The 27,987-nt window shown below is 39.5% G+C and overlaps 1 protein-coding gene across 8 annotated transcripts in view; it reads left to right on the top strand.

The window, feature by feature from the left end:
* Window positions 1-27,739, top strand: part of ZNF462 (zinc finger protein 462) — a 151,794-nt gene extending 124,055 nt beyond the window's left edge. For 7 of the 8 annotated variants that reach the window (XM_072655307.1, XM_072655290.1, XM_072655283.1 and 4 more), the window contains 4 exons: window positions 11,513-11,736; window positions 22,638-22,761; window positions 26,139-26,256; window positions 27,484-27,739. In XM_072655307.1, the coding sequence (XP_072511408.1) occupies window positions 11,513-11,736; window positions 22,638-22,761; window positions 26,139-26,256; window positions 27,484-27,691 (674 nt within the window). In that variant the 3' untranslated portion in view covers window positions 27,692-27,739. Of the gene's footprint in view, window positions 1-11,512; window positions 11,737-22,637; window positions 22,762-26,138; window positions 26,257-26,614; window positions 26,767-27,483 lie in introns of all 8 variants that reach the window. The other variant, XR_011977253.1, reaches the window with a different exon arrangement.
* The last annotated feature ends 248 nt before the right edge of the window (window positions 27,740-27,987 follow it).

Here is a 27,987-nt window from a genome sequence, read left to right as displayed (position 1 = left end):
CACAGAATTCCTTAGAGAGGGAACCCCCCATTTCTGCCAGGTATTATCGAGGCCATTGTACCTCATATCTCTTAGAGGCCAAGATTTCTGTGATCTTTAGACCTTGGTCACAAGGCACCTGGATGTTGTGTGCCCCAAGACAGAAAAAAACAGCTTTGCTGTAGATTGTGGTGTAATGGGACCAAGATTTTCAAAGAATTTTTAACTAAGAAATGAACATACAGGTTTACCGAAAATGAATTATACATCATGAAAGAGGAATCCTTAACAAACCCTAAAAATATAAATTACACAGTTATTCCTCTATCTAGTCAATATCTTTGTCTGTCTAGTCAATGTCACAATCCTTAATATCTGTCTTTGGCACAATATTCACTGACTCAACACAAGGTCATATAGACTGTTTAGCCAATATGAGAGAGAGTATGAACAGAATGTGCTGTGTGCCAAGCTGAGGAAACAAATATATTTTTTTTTAAATCAAAGACACAGTGTCTGCCTTCAAAAACTTACATTTTAGTAGAGAGAGACAGACAACACATCTGGGTGGCCAGGGAGGGGCACGTTGATCCTAAGATTCCAGGGATGATGAGTGGAGCCATAGAGGATTAGACCTCTTCCAGAAACAAGGACAGAGGAGATATCATCTTGGTTCTAGAACTTGGGGCTGGAGAGGAGAGGGCCTTGAAGGAAAAGGTGTGAACATGAGGAAAGTGAGGCTGGACCTCTAATCCTCTGAAGCCTGTACTTCTCCACATAATTTCAGGGAAAGAAAAGTGGGTGGAGGGGGAATCCTAGCCAGAAAAGTGGAGTGCAGGGCAGAGTTGGACTCAGAGGTTTCCAACCAGAAGGCAGGAAAGAAGCAGCAAGGCCAGGAGCAACCCCTTCAGAAGGTCTGAGTGAAGCCAGCATAAATGCTTACTCTAATCAAATCAAGTCAGAAGCTTCTAGGCTATTGCATGCACTCAGGCCTCTGCCATTGAGGGGGAAGTGATGCCAATCTACATTAGCAGCTTTCCCAGTGAAGAAGTTAATTAGGGATGAGACATTAGCCCTTCCATTCAGTCTACACCTCCCCCAATTTAGTCCATATAGTGTTTTAGAGCCCAGAGTGTTGAAACCAGAGGGACAGAACCCATTCAGCCGTGGAAAACTATCCCCTTAATTCCATGTCCCATTTAGGGAATGTTTCTTTGTTTATAGGAGTTAACTGGAAGAAAAGAGGGTCTGTTTGAGTTTCTTTTTTCTTGCCATTCCCTCCATATCCAAATAGTTAGAAAAAGTTCTTTTTGCCAATTCTGGCATCTCCCAGAGGAATGAAACTAGGGATACCTCCTAACGCCATAGACATTTTTAGTAACTTGTCCCCTCTTGCCTCATTTGGATCATCCCTTTGAATCATGAATGGTGATGTACTTCTCACACGCGCAGATTTTCCCTACTTTCCCATCCAGCTCTAACTCGAGGCTAGATTTGTGCTAGCCATGACATACATCAGCTTTTGCAGGCTTGGAAGAGGCAGCTGTTTGAAGCCTTTCAGCCAGTTCTTGGCCTGAGCTCTCCTGTTCGATGCTCATCCTTAGTCACCTAGCTGCCAGGACTCAGGCCCATGTGCTGAGGTGGCTCTGTGCCTTCTCACAGCTTGGTCAAAGTCCATTGACAGCAGATTGCTGCTGAGCAAACAGAAATAGCAAAGTCCTCATTTTCTACGGTGAGAGCCCTTCTCCCATGCCCATTTTTGCTGCACTGGTAGAACCTGGTATCTTCTCCCGGATAAGCTTGAAACTTGTGTTTCACTGAACAGAGAGGGCTTCCAGCAGTGAGTAGGGGCACATGGATGGATTCAACAGAGATTAATTCACAGACCAGCTTGGCAATTTGTGGATATGGTTTTGTATTAATGGAGGTATCTGGGCATGTTCAAAACACCTTCACTGGGATTAGAAAACACATGGAAACAAATTTACCATACAAATCTTTCAAATAAATTCTTAAGAAAAAACAGTGTCATCCTATGAGGAGCCCAAGAGGCTGTTACAACAGATCTGAGACTCTGAAATTCTCTATAGGGCTAGGAATCTGAAAGCAAAATCCCTGTGTTGCTGATTTCAGTATATTTCATCCTAGCTAAGATCAGAAGTCATGATCATTACCATCTGTGTTTAGGGAATGTAAAATGCTTTGGCGTTCTCAGACTAACTTTGGTGTGTACACCCCACCTAAAAATGGCATCTCTGTGGGAAGCTTAATTTTGGCTCAACCAAGAGGCAACAGTGGGATTTTTTAGTACCCTCTTGGCCATTGACATTAGGGCTGAAGCTGTTAACAAAGCAACAAGATAGGATTCTTTCTGCACCTGTGCTCTCCTTGTTCTCTAGATGGATAAACATCTTTGGTCTCTAGGGCTCCCAGGGAGGGATCTTTCTAAGTGCTGGGTTAATTAAAATGTTTGAAATTCAAGGGAAGGAAAAACAGCTTGAGCAGTGGCCCTGAGGTATCTAGTGATCCCTACCACTTGGTAAGACACATTCTCTGTGGTTCTTTCTAAGAAATTTTTGTGTTTGTTTCAGTAGGTAGCAGAAGAAAGAAAACCAACCTGCCACATGTCAGGATTGAGTGAGAAATGCCGTTGACCAAACTGGTGATGGCTAAAAGGAGAAGCATGAATGCGCTCGTTTATTTCATGACTATTTAGTGCCTGTTGCATTTTAGTTCCATGCTGCATGCTTTGGAAGAAGCAAATGAACGACCTACTGTCCTCAAAGAGCTTACAGTTTAGTAGGGGATGCAATGAAACATGTACACAGATAACCCAGGGGAGTATGCAGTACATGCTCTAAGTGAGTTACAGATGCTCAAGGAGTCAGAGAAGTGGAGAGATTCACTTTTAGCTTGGAGATGTTTTCATGAAAGAGGTGATATTTTTCTTGCATCTTGGAAGAATAGGTAGGATGGTGATGGATAGAGATTATTTGAAGTGAGGTCTGTTAGTTGGGAGAATAATGTGGGCAAAAACAAGAAACTGGTAAAGTTCAGAAAATTTGGGTAATAATGTATAAAAAGTAGTTTGACTGGAGCCTAGGGTTATGTGTAAGAGAACAGTGGAAGACGAGGTTGGAAAAGTAGGCCGAGACCAAATCATGGAAGTCCTTGAATTAGTCATTGAAAGATTTTGAGCAGAGGTGTAACATGAACAGAAATACATTTTAAGAAGGTTGATCTCTCAGTGGTATGCAGGACTCACTACAGGGTAAAGAGAATGAAATCAGGAACCCCAGTTTTGACATTATAAAAATGGTTCTTAACCAGAGGTGATAAAGGTCTAAGTGACGATGGTAGCAGAAAGGAATGGAAAGGATGAGATAATTTCAAGAGATCTTCCAGAGCTTTAATTGACAGCTAGTCAATTAAATGGTCAAGCTGGCTGACTGAGAAGGGGGAAAGGAATGGAAGGGTCAAAGATGATTCTTCCATCTGGGCTTTACATCTCCTTGCTCTTTTCAGATTTTAACCATTATTAGAGTAGTAGATCCAAAGAAAGATCCTCATCCTTGCTTAAAGAAAAGGAGGAAGTAAATATTCATTTATTAGGTACCTACCATATTCCAGGCACTGTGCTAAGTGCTTTACAATTACCTCATTTGATCATTATGGCATGCAATTAATAAGTGAAGTAAACAGCTATGGGTCCTTCCTGGACCTTCTAACCTAATTCATGCCACATGTCCAACACATTCATTGGAGAAAGTGACCCAGAGCTGGGTGTTTTGATCAAAGCAGTAGGATGGAAGCTTATACACATTTCAAGGATGAAATCTGTGGTAGGACATAGGATTCAAAATGTACTGGTGAATTTCCATTGGGTTTACTCCATATTTAAAATACCATTTGACACAAGTTTACTGTATCTTCCTCTTAATATATGAGCTTGGAAATTTGTGTATAGAGTGAATTTTACAAATCCTATCCTATTTTCATTTAAATTGCAATTGTAGAAATTCCAAATTCTCATTTCTAATTTATCTGCAATTGGCATTGGTCACCAACCTCTCTTCCCTTTGCTTGTACTCCCCTTTATTTCACTTATATAGCCACTACGTAAGGGCACTGGGTACTCATCATCTCCACCTGGCCTACAATAACAGCCTCCTTCCTTTCTCCCTTCCATCCACTGTAGAGCTGCTTACTAAAGCACAAATTTAATTCTGTCTTTGCCCTGCCCTAGAATCTACAGGGGTTACTGGTTGCCTCCTCCATCTCACCAACATATCCTCCTACAATTTGACTCCAGGCTACCTTTCCACCACTCTGCTCTGTCTCCTCTTTGTTCCAGAGAGAGGACTTCCTCGACTCCCTGGTCTTTCTTCTGGCTCTGGTCCTTCCTTATAGATTGCCTCTCCTGCCTGGACAACATTCAGTTCCTCCTCATTTGTATTTCAAACTTAATCTATTAAGTCAGTGCTTTCTCTGCCATTGAATTAACTCATATTCACAAATCTCCGTGCAAATTATATCCTTCTCCTTCCACCCCGCCCCATCCCCCAAGCAAAATATAAGCCCCTTGAGGGCAGAGTGTTTCATATTTATCTTTACATCCATATCAAACATAGTGTCTTGCACTTAGTATACACTCAATAAATGTTTAATTGAATTGAAAGTGCCCATTGGTTATATTATGATACGACAGAAACAAATATCTAACTTAATTAGAAGAATTCATTATTTAACGGTCTCCAGCAGAGGAGGATCCATTTGCAGAGATATAATAATCTTAAATTTAGGTTGTGAATTAGAGTTTGCAAAGCACTTGATGGACAACGAATCTGTAAGGTGGACAAGACCAACATTCCTATTCCTTTCTTAAACATAAAGAAATCAAGGCCTTGGAAAAAACTCTTTGTCCCTGGTGGGAGAGTTAATAAATATCAAAGGCAGGAGTTGCCCTCCCCTCTATTAATTCTAAGCCCATTTCAATTTCTCTCCAGTACTGTTGTCACTCTTCAAGGATCCATGATTTCATTGACTTAGGTGTTCCCTTTACTGATGTAAGATTATAACCCCTCATCTTGGTAAATAGTCTTTATGAGTTAATGTAGCAAAACAAACAAACAAGAACTATCTCCACTATCACCACTTAGTAACCAGCCTTTCCCATATTTATTCCTTAATCAACAAAGTACATCTTGTAACTCAACCTTTCCTTGTGCTTTTATGGAAATTTGAGCTGGGAGGTACCTTAGTTAATAGTCTAGTCTACTTCCTCCCGACATTTTATAGATAAGGAGACAGTGGCCCAAGGAAGTAAATGTCCTACTCAAGGTTGTACGGGGAACCGATGAACAGCTGGGATCTGAGTACATGTTCTCTGACTCTAAAGGCAGAGCTCTTTGTACTACACCAGAGTCTTTCCAGGTGGGTAAAATCCACCAGAGCTTGTACTCAGCTCTCATGATCTTGGAGAGCCCAGAGTCACTGTTGTGTCATGGTGACAAACTGAAAGGAGATGTTAGATTAGGTTACAATGGGGATCACCAACACTAATTTATCTATTCAGTGTCAAATTTTCCTAAAGTAGGGTACAACGATACTGAGTATTTATTTCCGGCCTTTAATTTTGCTCAATTAAATTATATGTTCTAGTCCAATCTACCAAAATACTTTAGTCTGCTCACTTTGGACACGTTGCTTCCAACTCATGCCAATACTGAGGGTGGTGAGTTGTCTAGTGGCAAGCATCAGGAATTACCTATGTCTCAGAGCTGTTGTTGGGTTTTGTGTTTTGATGTGTTGTTGTTGGGGTTTTCCCCCTCTTTAATGGTTTGCATTACTTCATCCTTCCCTACTTGTTTGGCTGGACTCAGGGAATGGGTGGACCCTTGGTTTGGCAAAAAGAAAGCTTTATTCCTCTGCAATAATAATTTGCATACAAAGTTTGCTGGAGTGAATGAATTCCAGATCTGGTCCTGCATCATTTAGACTTGGCACATCCTGGAGAGGAAGCCCTTGTATGTTGTGGTCTTTCTTTCAGGAAGAATTTTTACTTGGTAATTCTGGACTCCACAGTGATGTGACTTTTTACTGGTTCAAGCAGCAGTGAGCCCCTCTGTAGTTGTAACGCTGCAGATGTTTTGATACAGTGCTGTAATAGGCTTTTCATCACACTCCTCAACTCCATTACGTCTTTGCACAAATGCTTTAGTGTGTGGCTCCAACTGGCTTTCCTCAGAGGGCCTTTTTTTTCTCTTTGGTTTTATGTCCCATGACAGTACCCAGAACCTTTGGAGTAGGAGGAGATGAGAGGCATAATTCATCATGTAGTTGAACCAGTGAAATAATAATATTATTGCAACCAACCCTGTCCAGTAAACCAGGTTAGGATGACTATTATCCAGACCTTGTTTCCTTGCGCAAGTTAATTTTGAAGGGTGTGAAGGCAAAAGAGACCCAAAAGAGCTGCTGTCCCTTCTGAAACCTGAACCATGGAGCCAGGTCACCTTTCAGTCCACAAGTATAAATATCCATCTCCACTCCCCTCGTTTTTTATGCTGTTTACTCACCTCCGATATGAATAAGCGTATTCAGTAAGAATACTGTCCATAATTTCCCTGGCTTGTCAGATTAGTAGGGTGTTTCATCTTGGGTGATCTCCCCTACATTTTTAAAAGGAAGAAAAGCTCAGCTTATATAAAGGTTGTATTTCCATAATGTCCCCAAAAAGTGACCACATGGCAAACACATTAGAGTTGAAATGGGAAGCCTTCATTTTCAGAATAAATAAGGTGGGGGGCAATTACTTTGTGTGTCAAAACAAGACACTTTGGGCATGTTAATTATTATTACATAAATCTGTAGTCTTTGTGGTTCTAAAAGATTGAAGATAAACACCTTGTAAATACTTCTGTTAAAAATTGTTTATTCATCATCCATTTATTTCCATCATGGTGTAGGGAAAAAAGACACCAACCTAAATTAAGAGGCCATGGTTCTAATTCTGTTGTAATCACTATGTAATTCATGAGAGACAGTGTGGAGTAATAATAGTGATAGCACTTATATAGCTCTTTTAAGGTTTGCAAAGTGATTTACATTTATTATCTCATAGGATCCTCATAGTTATCCTGGAGGTAGGTGCTACTATCGTCTCCCCTTTCTATAGGCTGAGAAGTTAATACAGCTATTAAATATCTGGGGTTTAGAACTCACCTTTCCCTGATTCCAAGGCCAGCACTGTAGCCACTCACTACTGGTGCTGGAATGCCTTGGATATGTTTGGCAAGTCATAGATCACTTTTCTGCACCTCAGTTTACTCGGTTATAAAATAAGAAAGTGGGGTCAGATGATCGCTAAGATCTCTTCCAGCTCAAAGTCAGAGGATCATTTAATGTCTTTGTGTCTTAACTTTCATCATCTATGATGGGGATAAATGCAAACCCTACCTAGTATGGAGGGATGTGTGGTTCAGATGAAATAAAAGTTCTTCTTAACTTTGAAAAGTAGAAAGTGCTGTACAAATGTAGGACGATATTATCGCTGGTCTGATGGCTGTTTTATTGTGTGTGATAACAGAAGTGCATGGCGACACTAGAAATTACATAGACAGCTGTCCAAAATGACCCATTATGGAAGGTTGAGAGAATTAAGATTATTTATTGTGAAAAAGAGAATATTAAGGGGAAAGACAGAGTGACTTGACCATTATCTTGAAGATACGTGAGATAAGAAAATGCGATATGGAAAATGAGTTGTTGCCTTTCTCTACCGAGACAGAAGTAGAGATGATGAACTAAAATGGAAATAATAGAAAATGATAAGAAATTTTTAAAAATTTAATGATGACAAAGGTAATAAGACTCCCAGATGTGTCCCAGGAGTGAGCTGTTTAATATTCTTCCAAGGACTGCCTTAAGAATAAAGCAGTCTACCCATAGGGGCCGATTCCCTTTTTGTTGTACCTGCCTCTCCTTCCCTTTCCTCTGAGTCTGTGCATGAGAGAAAGACCATTGTGTATGTTAGTTTGTCATTTTATTGTTCCACAAATAGAGGTTAATACAGAAGGGCTGTAGGTTAATGAAGGAACACTCGATTAGGAGCTGAGAGCCTGGCTATGATCCATAATTCCTGCAACTTGGAGCAAATCATTTCACCTCTTTGGGCCTCAGCTTACTCATCTGTAAAAGAGGAAAGGGGGTTGGATTAGATGTTCCTTTGTAGATCTGTGTCCTTTGATCATGGGGTTAACATTGAATTCTCAAAGCTCTGCATTACAATTTGAACCAGAGTTTGAAAACAGACTGTTAACTTCCTCCCTACTTGGAGTGACTTTCAGTGACTCTCAGAATCTCCCTTTCATAGTCCATATAAATCAATGGCATTCTAAATTAGATCAGCAATTCTCAGACTTTTGGGGCTCAGGACCCTCTTTTATGCTCTTAAAAATTATTGAGGATCTTTCCTCAAGAGCTGTTGTTTTTGTGGGTTTTTTTTATATTTATCGTATTCAAAATTAAAATATTATTATTATAAAAATAGCTTTGACCTCTTGGACCCCACAGGGGTCCCCAGACCACACTGAGACCTCCTAGACTGTTGATCTCTAAGACTCCTTCTAGCACCAGATTCCATGATCATTTTTAAAATTCTATGGCCTAGTTTAAACCAAAGCTTCTAGTATAGTTTTTTTATTTGTTTGTTAACAAGAAATCTTAAAACTGGACTCTGGAAAGGCTCTCTAATATATATTTTTTCCATGAAAATGCCTTTGACAGCTAGCTCATTTTATAGAACTGAGGTAATTTTACAGATGACTGATCATCCTTGGTTAATGTAATATGATAATAGTAGCTACCATTTATGTAGCGCTGACTATGTGCCAGGCATTGTGCTGATAAGTGCTTTACAATTACTACCTCATTTGAGCCTCACAGCAACCCTGAAAGGCAGATGCTATTTTTACTCCCATTTTACAGATGAGAAAACTAAGGCAAACAAAACGTTAAGTGACTTGACCAGGTCTCACAGCTAGCAAGGACCTGAGGCTTGATTGGAACTCATTTTTCTGACTCTACACCTGATGATCCACCTACTTTGCCATCTAGCTGCCACTGTATTTATTATATGACATAGATATGTGCCTGTAAGTGAGTGTATGTGGATGCCCATGTAGATATATACCCATGATATACATACATCTATTTGTCTGTCTGGCCAGCTGTCTAAATGAGAGGCAATATGTGTGTATGTGGGTGTTTATATACACATACATATATATATGTATACATTTGTGTGTATGTTTATATACACACACATATATATGTATACACACATATACCTGTATACCCCTATGTGTGCATATATATAATATACACATGCATACATATATACACAGATCCCTATGAATTTCTCAATTTTTTTTGTTTTTTATATGAAGTATGGGCAAACCCTATGGATTATTTATACATATAAATAGTGTATATAGCTATATGTACATATAGTCATACAAATACAAATTGTACAGATATGCTCATGCTATGGTAAAATACACACACGTATGTATGCTGTATATGCATGTGCTATTTTAGATACATAGCTATCTCATGGTGTGGGGAAAATAAATTCCACCTGAAAACTACTGGGAATGCCATCAAGACTTTGCCTGCCACCATTTCTCTGCCCTGCATCCCCCTGGCCAATTAACCAAGCACTCCATGACTCCCAAGACGGAGTCATGATGTGATCTGTTGGGTGGGGAAAACCCTCAGGGAACTCTAAAACCTTCCGATGATCAAGAGAAGATGGGTAGCGCCGTGTCAGCACAGGAAATAGCAATGCTCTGAAAGTGTCGCCACTCCATGATTCGCAGAATAAAAGGTATCCGACACTTCCTGTGACTTAATAATACATTACCATTCCTAAATCATGTAAATATATGTTTTCTGAGTCCATTTGTAAACTTTCATCTACTTCTAAAATCCAGACACAGCAGGAAAACTTGTGCTATATTTGAGCCTTACATAAATAGCACAGATTTTAATTTTATCCCAGTTATGGATATCTGGCTTGTGTGCTAACACTTTAGGCAGACTGGTGTGAAATTTAATTTGAACAGTTAAACACAAGGGTTAGGGAGTGAAAAATCAACAAGGCACATTCATCTCTAGATTTATAGCATTTGGTATGTTAACAGGGAAACCCACCCAAATGCCCCCACTTTTTTTTTCAAATTTTTGACAATCAGATTACAGATTGTCAGAAGGCAATCAAATGAAGATTCTCCCACACATATTTCCACACACACATTCTAAGTATTTATTTGCAACCATTTTATCAGGGATATACTTAGTTGGATGTTGCATATTACTCAATAAAGTATTCAAGGCTTTTTCGTTTCTCAGTCAGGACATAACTGGTCAATCAGAGAAGGGACAGTTAATCTGAATCTATCTCAGAGAGAGCAGTAGTCATGGAGAGTGAAGTTTCACTCATAGAACCCTGTCACACCCAACCTGCTAGGATGACTTTTGATTAGCCAGCCAGATGGCTCAATAGATAGAGTGCTGGGCCTGGAGTCAGGAAGACCTGAGTTGTGTTGGCTCTGTGACCACAAGTCAGTCATTTAACTTCTAATTAACTTTTTGCCATAGGCACCTTTCTAAAATGCTAGTAGAATATAAGCCCTTTGAGGGCAGAAAGACTTTTTATGTTGCCAGCGTGCAGGACACAGGAGATACTTAGTTACTTGTTGAACTGAAATTGACTTTGTCCAGTCTGAAATGAGGACAAGTTACAGCTGAGTTTCAGTTTCCATACTAGAAAGGACCACACTGATGAAATTACAGGTACAAACAAAAAAAAAATTGAATGATACATATATATGTATATATCACCATTTCCACACCTTTCATATATACTATGTATATATGTATACGTACATATTGCTTCCAAAGTCTTGAGTCCCCATTGTTACACAAGTAGACATTGAGATTAAACCAAATGAATACCATTTACAAGCGATGATACTTCATCGTTGTTAGTGAGCTTATCAAAACCAATTATTTAGAAATTTTTACGATAATTGACAACTACATATATAGGCAAAACTTCAAATGCAGCCCCATAGATCATTACACTTATTGAAATCTAGTAATGTGAGTTTTTTATGGTTTTTGCTGATAAATGTACAAAAGATTAGCATCTTGCATTGGTGACTCAAACCAAAACTTATTAGGAAAAGAAGCTTTTTAAACAAAGACATCTACAGGTATTTAGTTATGAAATTGTATCGATTCTGTCTCATAAGGTTGAGATTTTCCAGCCAAGATGTAAGCTCTGTGGAATATTTAGAGAGAAAGTTAGCGGTTTTAAGGATATAGGGATGCGGGGGTATGTTGTATTCCCATACACCCACAGAGTAAGGGCTTCTTGTATTTTTCCTTAGTTGTTGTTGTTTTTAAGAAACATCTACTTTCTCTTAAGTAAAAATTTCCATCTTTTCCCCCTACTTTGTTTCTGCAGAAGAGCGAGTTGTTCCCATTGAAGTGTGCCGTTCCAAACTGTCAAAATACTTGCAGGGAGTAGTTTTCCGCTGTGATAAGTGTACCTTCACCTGCTCCAGCGATGAGAGCTTGCAACAGCACATTGAGAAGCACAATGAACTAAAACCTTACAAATGCCAACTCTGCTACTACGAGACCAAACACACGGAGGAGCTGGATGGCCACCTTCGCGATGAACATAAGGTACATTCCTGGGAGATTTTTCCCCTCACTGTTTTTACACTCCTTGTGACTGGGATTGGGGGCGAGAGTCATTGAGTCATGCTTACGACATAGAGAGATGGTGGACTGAATGGATTTTTAAAAATAATTGCATGTGTCTGAATATCTGTTAGTGATAGAGCTGAGTAATACATGCATGCATATACATACATATATACAAGTATGCATACATACATATACGCACACACAAAGACCAATTGTAAAATAGCAGCTTGCGAAAGTAAATAATAGAAGGAAGAGAACTGTGATTAAAACTACTTCTCAAACTTAACTGATTGTGGACAGGGTCCCACCGAGTCCTTGCCCCACTGTGCGTTAAGCTGGCCTCCCGTAGAATGTCTAGCACCTTATTTTTCACATACTGTTGAAGGTACTTGGCTACCTGGCTTACATTTGGCTTATGAAGAAAAAGAAAATTTTTTTAAAAACTTAAGTAGAAAACTCTAACAATTCAAAAAGTTATTCCATCTACAAGGCAATTCCTTGCCTACAGTATGCTAAACCAGAGGTGGAGATCCTGTGACCTTGAGGCCACATGTGGCCCTTTATGTCCTCAAGTGCACCCTTCAACTGAATCCAGACTTCATAGAGCAAATCTGTCAATTCAATCAAAGGCCACACTTGAGGACCTAGAGGGCCACATGTGATCTCAGGGTCACAGGTTCTCTGCCCCAGTGCTATGCCCTTTGGACAGAGTTTCTCATTTCCTTTATCCATATAGGTGAAAGTGTGATTAAAATGAAGAAAAACACACACCACTAGCCCCAACAATTCTCCTGTAAGGATTGAAGTTGCACCTGTTGGGAGAAAGTGGAGCATTATTTACTTCGTGCTTTGGGGCAGCTTTTGTACCTTACATGTAGTAGGCACTCAGCAAACATTTGAATTCAAAATGAGTTAAGATTCATGTTTTCCAATATATGTGAAAATTTGAAGTTGTACGAGAGGGAATTTTCTTCATTTCCCAGATGTTTATGAATGCTAATAACTGTTGATTAGCAACAGCCCGTTGCTCATCCTTCACTCCCTAACACCATATATCCTTGAATATTCCTTCTGATGTAGCCAAGCTCTTAGCATCTTTTCACGCCCATACTACGTTCAGCTGGGCACGTCTTGCTTACTTACCTACTCTGACGCCTGCCACGTGGCACCCAATCTCTCACACATGGCTATGGAATTGGACAAAGAAAAAACAGAACTTCTCCCCTGCTTATTTCTCCCCTGAAACCAACTGTAATAGTGAAGAGAAAAAGATGGAAACCAGACCAGACGTCAGTGCGTTCTACTTGAAGGGGGAACTTTAAGGTTTTTCTCCATCTTGTAATACTCAAAACTGAAACCAGTCGCTGAGAAATCAATAGTGACAGATTTAGGGCCTTTCTAAATGTATTGTTGGAAATGTGTGACTCTGCTAATCCCCAGTGATACAGATTAATGTGGTTACCTACTAATGTGATAGAAGCCCAGAGAACATCAGATATGCAAATGAGTTCTGGGGATAGGTACTGCAATCAGAAACTGCTCTGTTGCATCAGTGGTACACCAAACTTCTCAGTACAGACTGCAAGTGTGGTTCCTTGCTCATTCATTCAGTAAACATTCGTTAAGCTTTACAGCTAAGGGAGATAAAAAGTTTAGTCAGGGGTGGGGAACCTGCAGGCTTTGTTCTGTAAAATTTGGATTCAGTCAGAAGGCCACACTTAAGGACCTAGAAGGCCACAGACTCCCCACCCCTGCTTTAGGTAAAACAGTCCCTTCCCTGGGGAACTTAGACTCCACCAAATGATAATGAAGTGCTTGAAAGGTATTGTGATGCAGGACACAAAAAACTGCCTTTGGAGCTAGAAAGGCCTGGCTTCTGTGCTCAACCCCGACATATACTTACTGTACAACGCCAGACAAGTCACTTAACACCTTAGTGCCCACAGGTAAATGTGTAAGACTAGAAAGAGGCAGACTTGCATTACTAGAGAGAGTTCTATCTTCTAAAAGTTTCTTAAATCAATGAAACTACAGTGTCATCTCTGTCCATCCTTAAAATAAGGTGCTATGTGAGGTCCAAGGTGGAAACTACTCCTGAGCTAGACAGGATTAGGAAAGAGTTTTTTGGAGGAGCTGGAATGTGAGCTGGACTTTAAAAAATCAATAGAAATTGCAAAGGAAAAGAGTTGAAGGGAGCCTCAGGTTCCCTCCCTAAATAGCCTCTTATGCCTTTGGAACCCTTTGTCCCTTATAGACTCTGTGGACAATGACAGGTACCTTACTTACTAGCTGTGTGAACTTGGGCAAATTCCTTCCCCTCTCTGGGTGTCAATCTTCTCATCTGTAAAATGAAGAAGTTGAATGATCCCTTCTAGCTTAAAATCCTGCAGTCCTGAAATATCCTTAGAATTTAATTTTTTTCGAGGACTATCCTTGAGCAGGACTGGATATTTAATGTAGTCAACTGAAGTGCTCCTGGGAAGTCTATAACCTTGGTTATGCTTTTGAAGATATAAATGAATATGGTTCTAGTCTGCATATAAGAATAATAATAGTGATGATTTTTTAAAAGGCTGTTAAACACCAGTGTGCCTTTCTCTTAGAAAATAGAAAGTGTTTTTCTTACCTTGTTAAACCTTACAAGGTAAACTAGAGAAAGGATAGTTATAATTACCCCCATTTTCAGGTGAAAAAATTGTATAGTATAGGAACCATGAACCTTTTCTCTTAGGGCAAATGATAATGAAGGGCAGCTCTCAATTATACAGAGTCTGATTATTCAGTGAGTAAATTATCCAGGCCTCTTGATAGTCCTGTTTCTCTGTTGGGCTACCTGACCTTCTGTCACTTTACTATTCATTAACATTCCTACCAAAAGCTTAGCAGGGTCAGAAAAAGGAAATGAAATTGAAATCAGTTGCTGCTGCCACATTGGCAGTATTTATATAACATAGAGACAAAATTTCCAGGAAATTTGAAGCCATGGAAATATCTTTTTCCTCTCCTCCCAGCCCTTCCCAAGTCAAATTCTACAGTTCTTTTTTGTCACCTACGTTCTGATCTTGAATAGAAAAATTTGGATCTGAAAGATGTACAGCAGCATGAACTGACTCTAAATTTCTCCTTGTTTCTTAATAAAGTCTTTCATTTTACTTTCTTCTGTGCTTTTAACCAATGATACTCTCCAATTCTCAAGAACAGTAGATTTTTTTCCTGTACAGTCATTTCAATGGTATCTGCTTCTTCATGACTCCATTTCGGATTTTCTTGGCAAAGATACTGGAGTGTTTTGCTATTTTCTTCTCCAGCTCATTTTACAGATGAGGAAAGTGAGACAGAGAAGATAAGTGACTTGCCCAAGACTAGTAAGTTTCTGAAGCTGGATTTCAACTCAGGTCTCCCTGATCCCAGGCCTGGTGCTCTCCCTATTGTACCACCTAGCTGCCCAGTCTTTCCCTAGCCCATGTGAGAAGGCATGACTGACGGGTTATTGATTAGGACACAGTGATTGAAGCAGACATTAACTTTAAAAATCATTAAAGAATTCTGAAATTGAACTCAGAAGACCATCATTGTTGTTTCTTGAATGTAGTGGTTTTTGTTTTTAAATACATTACACTACACCCCATCTAGTATTAATGTTATTCAAATGTTTTACATTCTTCTTGAAGACAGCAGTGTAGAATGGGTAGAGTGCTGAATTTAAGAATGAGGAAGATCTGAGTTCAAACCCTACCTTACATATTTACTAGCTCTGTGACCCTGAACAAGTGACTCAGCTCTCTCAGCCTCAGTTTCCCCATCTGTAAAATGGGGTTAATAATAAAAATATCTGCCTTCTTGAGTTGTTGCAAGGATCAAAGGATCAAAGGACTTAGCAAACTTGAAAGTATCATATGAGTATCAGCTGATAGTATTGACTTGAGCAGGTTTCGTTACCTCTTTTTCTCTTCTGTAGAATGCTGGAAAGTGTCCAGTTTCATGATGCTGGTAAAATGCTGGTTTAGGCCAAGGGAATATAGTATATGCAATGTGGTTGTTTGTCCTTTTTGATCTCCCACGCTCTTTTCATGTTGTTTGCATTTTCAGCCAATAAAACAAATACTTCACTATCCTTCATCTCCTGTAGGACTTTGCAAGTTTATAATGGTTCCATCTAATTCAATTCAGTGAGAATTATGAGCAGGTGTTATGTTCTTATCAGTCTCTTAGGTGTTGGTCATACAAAAACAAAAATGACACCTCCCCTCTACCCTCATCCCCTACGAGAAAGCAACATGTCTATAGATAAACAAATACAAAAAAGCATACAAAGTAAATGCAACATCATTTTAGGGAGAAGAAGGAAGCAGAACACCTGGGAGAGTCAGGGAAGACACTTTGTGCCTTGTGGAAGGGACCATATTGGTCATCACCTGTTCAGCATCTTCACAAAAAACAAGTAGAGGTGTGGTTACCTCAGAATTCATGATTCCTTTCCCTACAGATATGTCCTTCCATATGTAATCCCACAGTGCATAGAGCTTCACCCATTCATATTATTCTGATTACAAAAGAACCTTGTTCAAAAACCTCCTGCTGTACAAGCAGAATGATATTCTTAGAAATTTAAAATTTTCCTGCCAGTGTGCATCTTTAATAATCGACAAATGCTGATGCAGAAGAAAAAAAAAAAGATTGCTCTGACGGAGCCTTCAGTCAGTTTTTTCCTTCATCTCCACATGCCATCTTGTCGACCCGTTAAGCCATTGAGTGTATTTTGTATACGGTCACTTGCGGTATTTGGTGACTCCAAGATGGAGTTGGCAGCCTTTTGTCACAATATATATGTTACAGGGGTTTTAACAGAAGAACTCTGAATCTAAAGTGCTTAACATTGCAGCTTGCAGTTTCTTGGTACCAGTATGCCAATGCCTAACTTGTGCCAGTGAGAGGCATTTTAATATTGGCAGGACACTTGTTACAACTGAAGATGTGTTTGGTTTCCTCGTAGGATCCAAAGATGCATATTTCATTGACAGTATTTCACAGAATGCCAGCGGTCTCTGGAGGGGATTGTCTAGTCCTGTCTTATCACTTTACATGCGAGGAAACTGAGGCCTAAATGCGTTAAATGACAAAGGTTATACGGCTGGTGAGTGGCGAAGCCAAGACTAGAGCCCACTTTTTCTGACTCCTTTCTCTATACCACGCATTGAAAATGAAGTTCTCATGGGATTTTTGCACAGAATGACTTGCCATATGGGAATTCTTCCATGTGCCACAGCGAGCTTAGCAATTCCTGTTCATACACACCCTAAGCCTGTACACCTTAGTGATAGTTAACTGTAAATACCTCTCAAACCTAGAAGGCTTGACTTCACTGCTAAGGTTGGTTAGGTGACTTCCACAAACACCAGACCAGTGAGAATTTGATTAAATTAAAATTTACCTAGATTATGAAAAGGTGCTATTTTACCTTCAATGAGAATTAGAATAGTGTAGTGGAAAACACAGTCTATTTCAAGTCATTTGATTTGGGTTCAGATTGCAGCCACGTTACTGTTTATGTGTCCTTAGGTATTTAAGTTATTAAATCCAGTCTGGTCCTCTGTCTGTATAAAATGATTGGTTAAAAGTGGTTAAATGATTCTGGAGGCCTTTGTCACAGAATTACTTTTTTTAATCTAGAAAGTCCCTTACTAGCCATCCTCATCTAGGCCAACCCATTCCTGATAAAGAATTAATTCCCTTTAATACTTATGTGACAAGTGAAGAGTGAAAATCACAGGCAGGAGGGGACATCCTGCCTTCTAAGGAAACCCATTCCACTTGTACCCAACTTGCATTGGCAGGAAATGTTTGCTTTCTTACATCCAGCTTAAACTTGCCCGGTTTGTGATTTCCATTGTGACGTGCTCTAAATATGTCTCTTTTATCACTCACTCTTTCGTCCTTAATATTCTGAATTCAGATTATCTTTACTTTTTGTTTCAGATAAGTTTTTATTGATGTCTGCTGCTTCTTACCTCATTACATCTTATATCATACATACATAGATCCGTAGTATCTCTTCCTTTTCCCCCTCCCCTCCTAGAGAGCCATCCCATTTAGCAAATAGTATTTTTTAGAATGAAATAAGGACAAAAGTCTAAAACCATATGCAGTGTATAATGCCTGTGGCCCTCCCATCTCTCCCAAGGGGTAAGTTGGGGTGAGAACTCCCATGAGAACTTAATTTTCAATACATGGTAATAGAGTAAAGAATGTTGGACCAGGAGTCAGAAAAAGTGGGTTCTAGTCTCAACTTTGCCACTCACCAGCCATGTAACGTTTATCATTTAGTGTCTTGGGGCCTCAGTTTCCTCTCATGTAAAATGATAAGATTGGACCAGACCATCCCCTTCAGAGGAAGGGTGTTCTCCTATATCTGTCATTTGAGTCATGCTTGATTATCATTATTTTGGTACATTGACTTTTGATTTTTTTGGAATGTGGTTGTTGATTTCATATACATTGTTATAATCACTGTATATATTGTTTTCTTAGCTCTGCTTACTTTAATCTGCATCAGTTCATAGAGATCTTTCAGCGTTTCTCTGTATTCATTACACATATCATTTCTTATAGCACGTAGCACAATTTGTTTAGCCGTTACCCAATTAATGAGCATCTACCTTGTTTCCAATTCTTTATGATCACAAAAAGTGCTGCTGACAGTCTTTTGGTATATATAGGGACTTTTTTCTTATCAATGTCAAGTTACCTTTCAATAAAAAACCTGCATTCTTCAACTGCTTCAAAGATAGCAATTATATAGGACCAGGAGAGGAGCCAATTTCTGGCTTTCTTCTAGCAGGGCAATACATACTGTTTTTAATCTCTACAGATGTGTGTGTATGTATGTGTATATATATCACATACATATGTGTATATATATACATATGTATATATATATATATATATACACATACATACACACCTACATAACTACACACACAAATATGTGCACACAAACATTTATTTTCAGGTATTTGGTATAAATGCATTTTGGTTAAATTGTGACTAAACAGAATTAAACCAGTGTGAATTTATAATGTTCTTTATGGACTCCTTAGTCCCAAGTTGGGGTAGAAGAAACCATATACCAAAAAGCACTGGGTTAATAAAAGTACTAGCAATTGCCAAAGTCCTATAAGCCAGAGACACGATACTGAAGTTCTACTCCAGGAAGTGTTACAAGAAAAAAAAACCCTTGATTTACATTTTTTCTCTGATGCTTACTGCTTATTTGGCCCTCAATGTGTCTTTCAACATTCCTGGGCCTTACTTGGCTCTTCTGTAAAATGAAAGGATTGGACTACCTGTCCTCTGACCTCCCTTCAAGCTCTAGTCTTGGGATCTTAGAATTTTTTTTTATTCCTAGTTTATTATTCTTTTTATTCTTTAAATGGTTCTCATCAAGGTTTTTTTGGTCTTTAGACCCATTATCTACCTAAAAATTATTGAGGACTCCCCAAAGAGCTTTTGTTTATGTGGGTTATGTCTGTCATCTTCAGATCATTATTTGACTTTGTGGACTCCCTGAAAGGGGTCTTAAGGCTCCACACTTGGAGAGTTCCTGTACTGTATTATCCTGTCGTTCTACCAGATAATTCTTTTCCTTCTCCCCAAGGCTATATTATTTTCTAGCTTTTTAATTGCATGGCCATTTGTTTCATCCTCGTTTATCTTGAAAGCTAATTTCTTACTGTCCTCCAACCTCTTATTGCCTTTTATTTTCTGTTTTCACATTGGAGTGTTGGTCAATAGAATAAAAACAACTGGTTGTTTACCCCTTTCCCTGATTTTCTCTTTACAAGCATTTAGCAACTGATAGGAAACTTCCTCCCATAAGCTGAGAGTTTGGAATTAGTGATTTTCAGTCCATCTTCACTCTGATTAATTAGATTTTCTTATTTAAGAATCTCTAAAGCTTCTGTGTTTATATGTGAAACAGTTGAAGCATGTAGTTTGTCCTTGTAGTTGTTTTTGATACCATCCCTACCATAGGAGAACAGTTATCACACAGGGAAATAGAGAGTGTCTCCGGAGTATGAAGACCTGGGTTTGAGTTTGTAGGACCTTAAGCAAGTCACTAAACTGCCCTTCATCCATAAAAGGAGGGGATTAGACTAGATGACCCCCCAAGCCTACATCTGTGATCCTATGATCTATGTGTCAATCTACGCATAGGATTCTGGGTAAGATACATAATTAGAAAAGTGCAAAAAGACAATGAATTAATGAGGAAGGGTCGTTTTGAAAAACAAACATATCAAAACAAACTCAAATAACCCGTTAATATCTTCTAGAAGAGGATTTGTTTTCTCCTACTATTCCTAATTCTCTGCGTCCCATATGCTTGGTAACATGGGCAGAGACAGATAAGAGATATATATCAATAGTCTCCAAACAAGCCTAAGTTGACAAATCTACAGAGTAATAAGTTCCTTGTTCCTCACCCTTCACCCCACTGGAAGAGTCTCTGCGTACTGGACCTTGGACCTGTTTGTTGATTTGGAATTATAGCACTCATTTCATGTCTTCTCCAGGTAAACCACAGTCCAACTCTGGTCTTCTCTAAATCATCTTCTTTTAGATATTACTCACACTCCAGATGGTCCCAGTGGTACCTCTTATGATGACTTAGAATGGATTGGACTATGATTAGCCTTTGTGGACTTTGGGGATTAACTCATGGCACTTGCTGCTTCTGCTGAATAAGTCACTGAAGAGAATTGGCTCAAGGAGCCAATGACCTGACTAGGAGCATTCTTAATCCTTATATATCTTATTTAATTTTAAGTCCCTTTTAGGGAAATCCTTTAAAAAGTCTTTGGATGTTTAATTAACTTAGGCCTAGCTAGAATAAGTCCAGTGTATTGTGCGTAACAGTAACTAATTATAATTTAGGCTTTCATCTCAACCTGGAGCGGGTAGTTATCAAGCATAATCCAAGTTATGGTCCATAATCCTCAATTCCTAGGGTGATAAAAGTCTTTGGAATTTCGTTCTGGATTTAGAATTAAGTTCCCCTTGGACCTATGAGGTGTCTAGAAGAGGAAGGAGTCTAGCTTGGTAGACAGGGACAGGTGTGTGACAGATGAGAAGGAGCCATGGGACTGCTGAAGAGGAAGAGTAACCTCTGCTGTGACTTATGGTTGGGGGGATAGGAGAAATATTCTGCAGGAGCCTCACATCTTTGTGGCTGGTGTAGGCATTAACTTAGACTTTTTACATGCTTAAGTGATCTCATCCATTTAGGTTCTTTTTATATTAGTATCATTTGCAATCTATCCATACTTTCTCTTGCCATGCAGTTTTTTTTTTTATCTGTATTCTTTTTTTTTATTTTTGAAATTTCATCTCCCTCTCTCACTCAGGCTGGAATGCAGGCCTTATCTCACTTCCTAATCACCGCAGGATCTATGACCAACTCATTTCTAACCTGGGCCAATTTATATCTCCTTAGCCAGCTTAACGGTCCCCTTGCCATATTGATGGCAGACTGAGTGTGGACACCCAATTGGCTTAGTCCTGTTACAACTCAGAACTCTTGAGCTCAAGATAATCATCAGCCTCCCTGAAAGTAGGAATTATTAGCATTTGCCACCATGCAAATATGACCCACCCAAGGGTCCTATTTTTCTTTAAGTCCTCTTCAGAGGATCTACTGAGGATGCTAGATGCCTTCCTCTAATTCCTATGATGTTTCATGGATGCTGGTACAACACTCTCAACTGTTGTTGGGTTTTTTTTTAACTTTCACTACATAAGTTAGCCTACCATACTTTCTAGTCATATATGTGGTATCTTTGACTACTTTTTGAACCCACGCCATGATTAGCAACACACTGCTCCCTGAGTACACTCACCATGTGCCTTCCCTTTTCCTTTAGCTTAACTAACATTTTGATTCTTAGGAAGTCATGATATTTCATGATTCATAGCCATCTATTATCATTGGGAGACAATTAATATTTAAAAGATGGGCTTGTATTACAGGGAGCATGGAAATCAAGATCTTTGATACTGATGACTAAGGAATGGTCATTATCAGCGAATCATTTTCTCTTCCCCCTTGGAAGGGCTCCTCCTTGGTTGGGCCTTTCTATACTTCAAATACTGTGTTTCAGACAAGCAACTTGATAATCTGCTACCCAGTATCTGGGGTAGAGTACTATGGTAAAAAGAGCATTGGACTTGGAATCAGAAAGATTTGGGTTAGCTCTAACATTTACTAGTTGTGTGACCTGTGGAGCAAGCAAATTCCCTTTTTAGGCTTCATCTGTAAAGTGGGAGCAATAATTCTTGAACCACCTATTTCATAGCATTAGTGTAAAGTTCAGAGTAACATTTGTTAAGAATCAGTCTTGTAGAGTGGACAGAGTACTAACCCTGAAATCAGAACAACCAGGCTCAAACCCTAATTCTAAGAAGTACTAACTGTAGGACCCTGGACAGATTATTTAAACTCTCTGAGGCTCAATTTGCTCATCTACATAGTGGAGATAAGAATATCTGTAAGTAACTAGGTTACAGGGTTGTGAGATTCAAATGAAATGATGTAAAAGAATTTTGCAAAAATTGTTACTGCTATGAAAATATCAGCTATTATTTTGTGAAGGTATAAATGTTACATAAATGTAAGTTCTGTTATTTTTATCTGTGGGCAGAACCCCCCCTGAATGTACATGGACCTGAGGGGAGGAGGTGATTCTCTTGAATGGTGGTTTATGTAGCACATAATTATTTTGTCTATTGTTCATTTATTTACCTTAAATAAAAAGATTTACCTTGAAATCTTTTCTCTAATGACTCATCAGTCTGGCTCATGTTGGACTTCTTTCTTCAAGGTAAGCCGTAACTTTGAGCTGGTTGGACGAGTTAACTTGGATCAGTTGGAGCAAATGAAGGAGAAAATGGAGATGTCCAGCAGTGATGATGACGAGGACAAGGAAGAAGAAATAAGCAGCAAAGGTGAGGACAGAAATGATTCTCACCTCTGGGCTCCAGCCTCAGATTATGTAGTTTTAGGAGCCCCACACATCCATCCTATCTGTCTGTATATCCATATGTGTTGGTTGGTCGCTAAGACAGTTATGCAAATATATGCATGTAAGAATGCTTATAAGCATGAATATTTTAATTGGGCTATTCAGACTTTTAAGTAAAAATGTTCTCATGATAAAGCCAAAGACCCTTATAAAGCAGGGTCAACCAGAGAAGCTATATTGAGTTAAAATAAAGAATGGTTAAGATAGTAGGCCACCAGTGTTTAGTGCGGTGAGTTTATATAGAGGTAGGGTTGATTATCTGTATTGTGGAAGAGTTCCTATTTCTGAACTCTCCCAGACCATGAAAATAAGAGGATGCCCAGTTTGGGACATGCCAGTCATCTTTTCTTTTTTTCTGATTTCTTTAGCTAGTTCTGTCAAGCTGGGCTGGGGACCTGGTCTTTTCCTACCTTTTGACAGTAGGTGCTCTTGGGTAGGATTTCTCCATCATTACTCCTTCGCTAGCCACCAAAGATGGGAGGGTAAAGAGTAGGCCTTCCTTTCTCCTGATTTCTTAAAAACTCCTTTCAGAACCAAAGTTACCTCTTCCTCTTTGTGACATTAACAGAACAATTCTGGCTTACAAACCAAAATCCCAGTGTGTACTAAAACCCATAACAAGGAAGAATTAATTGGGAAATGGAAAGTGTGGAGTATTTTAACTTTTCAGAAACTTTACTCCCTACTTCATACCCCTCCCAAAACGGTGCTTTTTTTTTTTCTCCTGAATTTCAGGGGAAAAAAAAGTTTTTAAGAGAATCATAGTCTAAACAAGGGAATTTAAAATGTTTAACCTTTATTAGCAGAAGCAGTAGAAATTCCTTCATGAGGGAGTGGGTTGTGATGTTAGAGGTGTGTGTGTATGTGTGTGTGTGTGTGTTTTTAATTCCATTTCACGTGTATTCCTCCCTTCATGGTGAACCCTTCCCATCTGGAAGGCGTGACTAGAGCTCTGTCTTATTGTGTATGCTTTTGACAGTGGCTACAAAGGGGCCCTTTCACTTGAGGATGTTGTGTGCCCTGCTGTTTCTCTCCAGGCAATAAATTATTCCTCATTGGATGTTATGACTTTTTAATCTCTCTAACTTCCCATCATCTGAATTTAGAGGTTAAAAGTACAAGAGAGGCAGTAGCCCTTTCCAGTCCTTCATGCCGCACTCACCCACCCCAGAAAGGTAGAAAACAAAGGGGAAAACATGTCAGGTGAAGGAGTGGAGAGGGTTGAGCAGATTTTTCCCTCTTTCTCTTGTGTCTCCTTTCCTCCTCTGTAGCATCATGGCATAAATCCAGCTCAATAGGACTGGAATGAGCTTAATGGTCTCCGATAGCTTCTCTCTGAAGAGTATGGAGTCCACATTCATGAACCTTAACCACACAGAAAGAAAAAGTCTTAGGGGTGGGGAGGAATGTATTCTTCCCTCAAAGGGTGGAGGATTTACATGAGTAACTTCCAGTAATGTTAATGGGAATTACAAGCGTAAATCATCCCTTCCCCCACACTGCTCAATGAAAGGAGAGTAGCCTCTATTGTCTGAATGTCCTTTGAACAGACCCAGAATCAATTTTCCACTATCTAGGTACATTCTTGCCAAGGAGAAGGGCTAACGCACAACAGCCTCCCAAACTTTTTGCTAGCGGTAAGTTTTCAGTAAGCAGAGTTGTAGTGAGGGGCTAAAGCAGTGGCCCCCAGTATGCCCAGAGACTGTTGGTGGATGTTGATGAGTGTTAAATATCATTCTTGTATGATTAAACTTAGCTGAGGGTATTAAAAGAAAAGTAAACTGGTTTCATGTTTCATAATGGGAAAGGAGAAGTGTTGGCAGCACCCTTCCCTCCTTTGCAATTTAGACCTTTAATGATGCATACCCAGTTATTAAGAGGCATCGTGCATTTGTCTCCATGTGATGTATAGATCCTATCTAGACCAAGTGAGAGAGAGAGAGAGAGGGAGGGAGGAGAGAGAGAGAGAGAGAGAGAGAGAGAGAGAGAGAGAGAGAGAGAGCGCTTGTAGATAAACTACAGTTCCCAGCTGCCGAAGCTGGATCTTAGGTTGAATTTTTTAAAGTGGAGAAACCAGACATGAAGAGATCAAAATTAAACCGAGCAGAATCCTCTCTTCCTCTCTCTCTCTCTCTCTCTCTCTCTCTCTCTCTCTCTCTCTCTCTCTCTCTCTCTCTGTCTCTCTCTCCTCCCTTCCCCCCCCCCCCCCCTTTCATTATGTAGTTTGGGAGGAGTCAGGAAGGCATTCTGTTGATTTCTTGCCCAAATAATCCCTGCTAAGGAATTAATGCTCGGAGCAGATGGTGCTGTCTCATTTCCAATGAAAAGAATCAAGCAAGATAGTCTGTGCAATTATTTTTAATGGCTTGTGTGGTGATCTTCTTAATTTGTGAGAAAATGTTTCATCTTTTGTTGAAACTGGCCCCATTCACATAGCTTTTTTGTGCTGAAGATTAAGGAAGCTGAGAAACACCTATCCAGTTAATGTTGTACGAATTTTTATCAGATGGCATTCAATGCACGAGACATCTTTCTGTAACATCTTGTGTATGAGGCACGGAGTGATCAGATATGTGGAGATGATCCCTCCTGCATTGCCATAGCTTTGCATTGTGACTGGAAAGCAGAATAGTCCCAGCTGTTTATTATAGACATAAAGACTTTGGCCCTGTTTGGTGGGGAGCAATCAACTGATCCTGAGGCCCAGGATCCTACAGGGACTGACTAGCCTCAGATTACTTTCATTTGTGAGAAAGAGTGTTTTGTGTTCTCTATCAATTATTCATTTGGTCAACCAGTGTTTATTGAGAGCCAGCCTCGTAGTGAGTCCTATAGAGTAGAGAGTCCTATAAAGTCCTTGTAGTAGGCCATATAAGGTACATATAAATAAAAGCATCAGACATACTCCCTGTCCTCAAGGATATTACATTTAACTCAAATCCTTAAAAGGATTTCAGGAATAGGAGGGATCACTCTGGTCCTTAGTGATCAGAAAAGCCTTCATTAGAAGCCTTAAAAATAGGAACAAAGGATCATCTTAGCAGAGGAGACAAAGATGAGTGTGTAACGGAAGATGCAGGTCGCCGATTCAAGGATTGTTCTTAAGTCAATCATAAGAGACATTCTTTAATGGAGAGAAAAGTTTGATGGAGTGTCAGAAAAGGTAACCCAAGACTGATCTTTAAAAACCTTTATCAGTGAGAGTTAATAGGAATCTTTTGGTGATCTGTGATTCTGTTTTTCTTTTCTTGTATTTTAAAGGATTAATTTTCTCCCCCTCCCTTTCTCTTTCTCCCACAGATCTTATGAGGTTTTCTGATGGCAGGGTTTGCTCTGAAAAGCGATTTCCATGCGAGTTCTGTGGACGGGCATTTGCACAGGGCTCCGAGTGGGAAAGGCATGTGCTGAGACACGGCATGTAAGTCTCTACCCAGTGGGCTCTCCCAGGAATTCCATTATCTAACATGAAGTGGGAGGGTTGTTTGGGAGTGTTTTAGGGGTTCCCATAGACCGCATTAGGAAAAAAGAAGGGACACAGGCCCCTCTGTGAATGAATATCTGCAGCACACGTTTTTGTGGTACTATAAATTAGCAAATGTGAATGCTTTTGTTTTATTTTGTTTTCTGTTGGTTTTCAATAGGGTCATTTTAGCTACTAGCCCAATAAGGTACCATATTTCTAAATGATGAAATCCCATCGCTTTTCTATCTAGAAGTGTAGCGCTTTATCTGGCCAATGTCAATTCAGCTTTCACTAGCGTGACATTCTCTAATAGAGCGCTGGACTGGGAGGCAGAAGACTTGGCTTCTGTTCCTGGCTCTGCGACTGACTCATTCATTGAGTGATCTTGAGCAAGTCATTCATCTCTTTGTGCCTTTAATGTCCTGCCTCTGGGGATAGTGCCAGCTTCCTCCGCCGGCCTCCCAGGTAGGTTGGATCGTATCTATAAAGTACTTAGAGATCATCCTTGAAAATAAAGTCATCACTAAAACACAACAATCTTAATCTGTATAGGACACAGACTTAATATTCGTTCAGTGATCAAAATCTTGGTAAGGGACAGCTAGGACAATGTCTATTGGTAGATATTAATGAGAGTTTAATATCTTCTTAGCTGATTAAACTTAGCTTAAGGAGTCCCTGTAAACTAATGTTGTTAGAATCTCAAGTTGGTAAGATCTGATCAATATGGCTGATGTTCTTAGAGGTTGGTTCTGTCTTAAGGCTTTTGGTTTTAATACCTCTTTCCTAACTTACCAACTGAACCACCGTTTATTGTTAATATTCTTAGTCTCAATGGATATATCTGTCCCAGAAACCTCTGGGTGCGTTTTTTGGGTTTAAGGATAAGATGACCCTTGCCATTAACATTTACAATCAAGTAATGGAGGTGGCATAGTGGATATACCAAATTGTGTCAGAGACACAACAAAATCATTAAAAGACCTTGAAACATATGACCTAAGCCTATTGCATAGAAAGAAAATGCCAACTATGGAGATGACCAGTTGCATGTTCCTGGCAACTGGTAAGAGGAAAACTTATGATGCTTTTGTGATGGAGGGGAAAGAGGAGTGTTGAGTTTCTGTCTGATTGGGGGAAAAAAATGTTCAATTCACTCTTTTATGTAAATCTTTTTTGTAGGTCTCTGAATGACAGCAAGCAAATGAGCAGAGAGAAGGACCATCCAAAGGAGAACTTGGAGGAAAACGCCAAGATAACATTAACAGAAGAAAGAGAAGGTGATGAGGAGGTGGAGATGGACTTTTCCCTGAAGGGCGAAACAGTAGCAGTCTGTGTGGTAGCTGCTGACAAATCTCTCCTGGAGACTGCAGAGGCCAAAAATGAATAAGCATTTGGTGTGGTTCTTAATCAAACCCTACTTGAACATCGATGAAGGGGTGGGAGGGTGGGGTTGGGGTGGGAAGGGAGGGTGAAGGAGAAGACAGAAACAAAGCTGCTTTTTAGGACTGAACGATCTATTTTCAAAGCACTGGTACCTGTGTGAGTGTGTATATTAAAGTTATTTAAATGGTGGAATAAGTGGCTCCATTACATCGCTGAATCCTTTCTTCCGGACCTCACTATGGAAAGTACATTCATTTCAGAATGTGGAAACAACTCCCACATTATACAATGTGATTTGTG

This window comes from Notamacropus eugenii, chromosome 1 (assembly GCF_028372415.1).
Source record: "Notamacropus eugenii isolate mMacEug1 chromosome 1, mMacEug1.pri_v2, whole genome shotgun sequence".
In the NCBI taxonomy this organism is placed as follows: domain Eukaryota; kingdom Metazoa; phylum Chordata; class Mammalia; order Diprotodontia; family Macropodidae; genus Notamacropus; species Notamacropus eugenii.
This window is presented reverse-complemented; position numbering and strand designations above follow the sequence as displayed.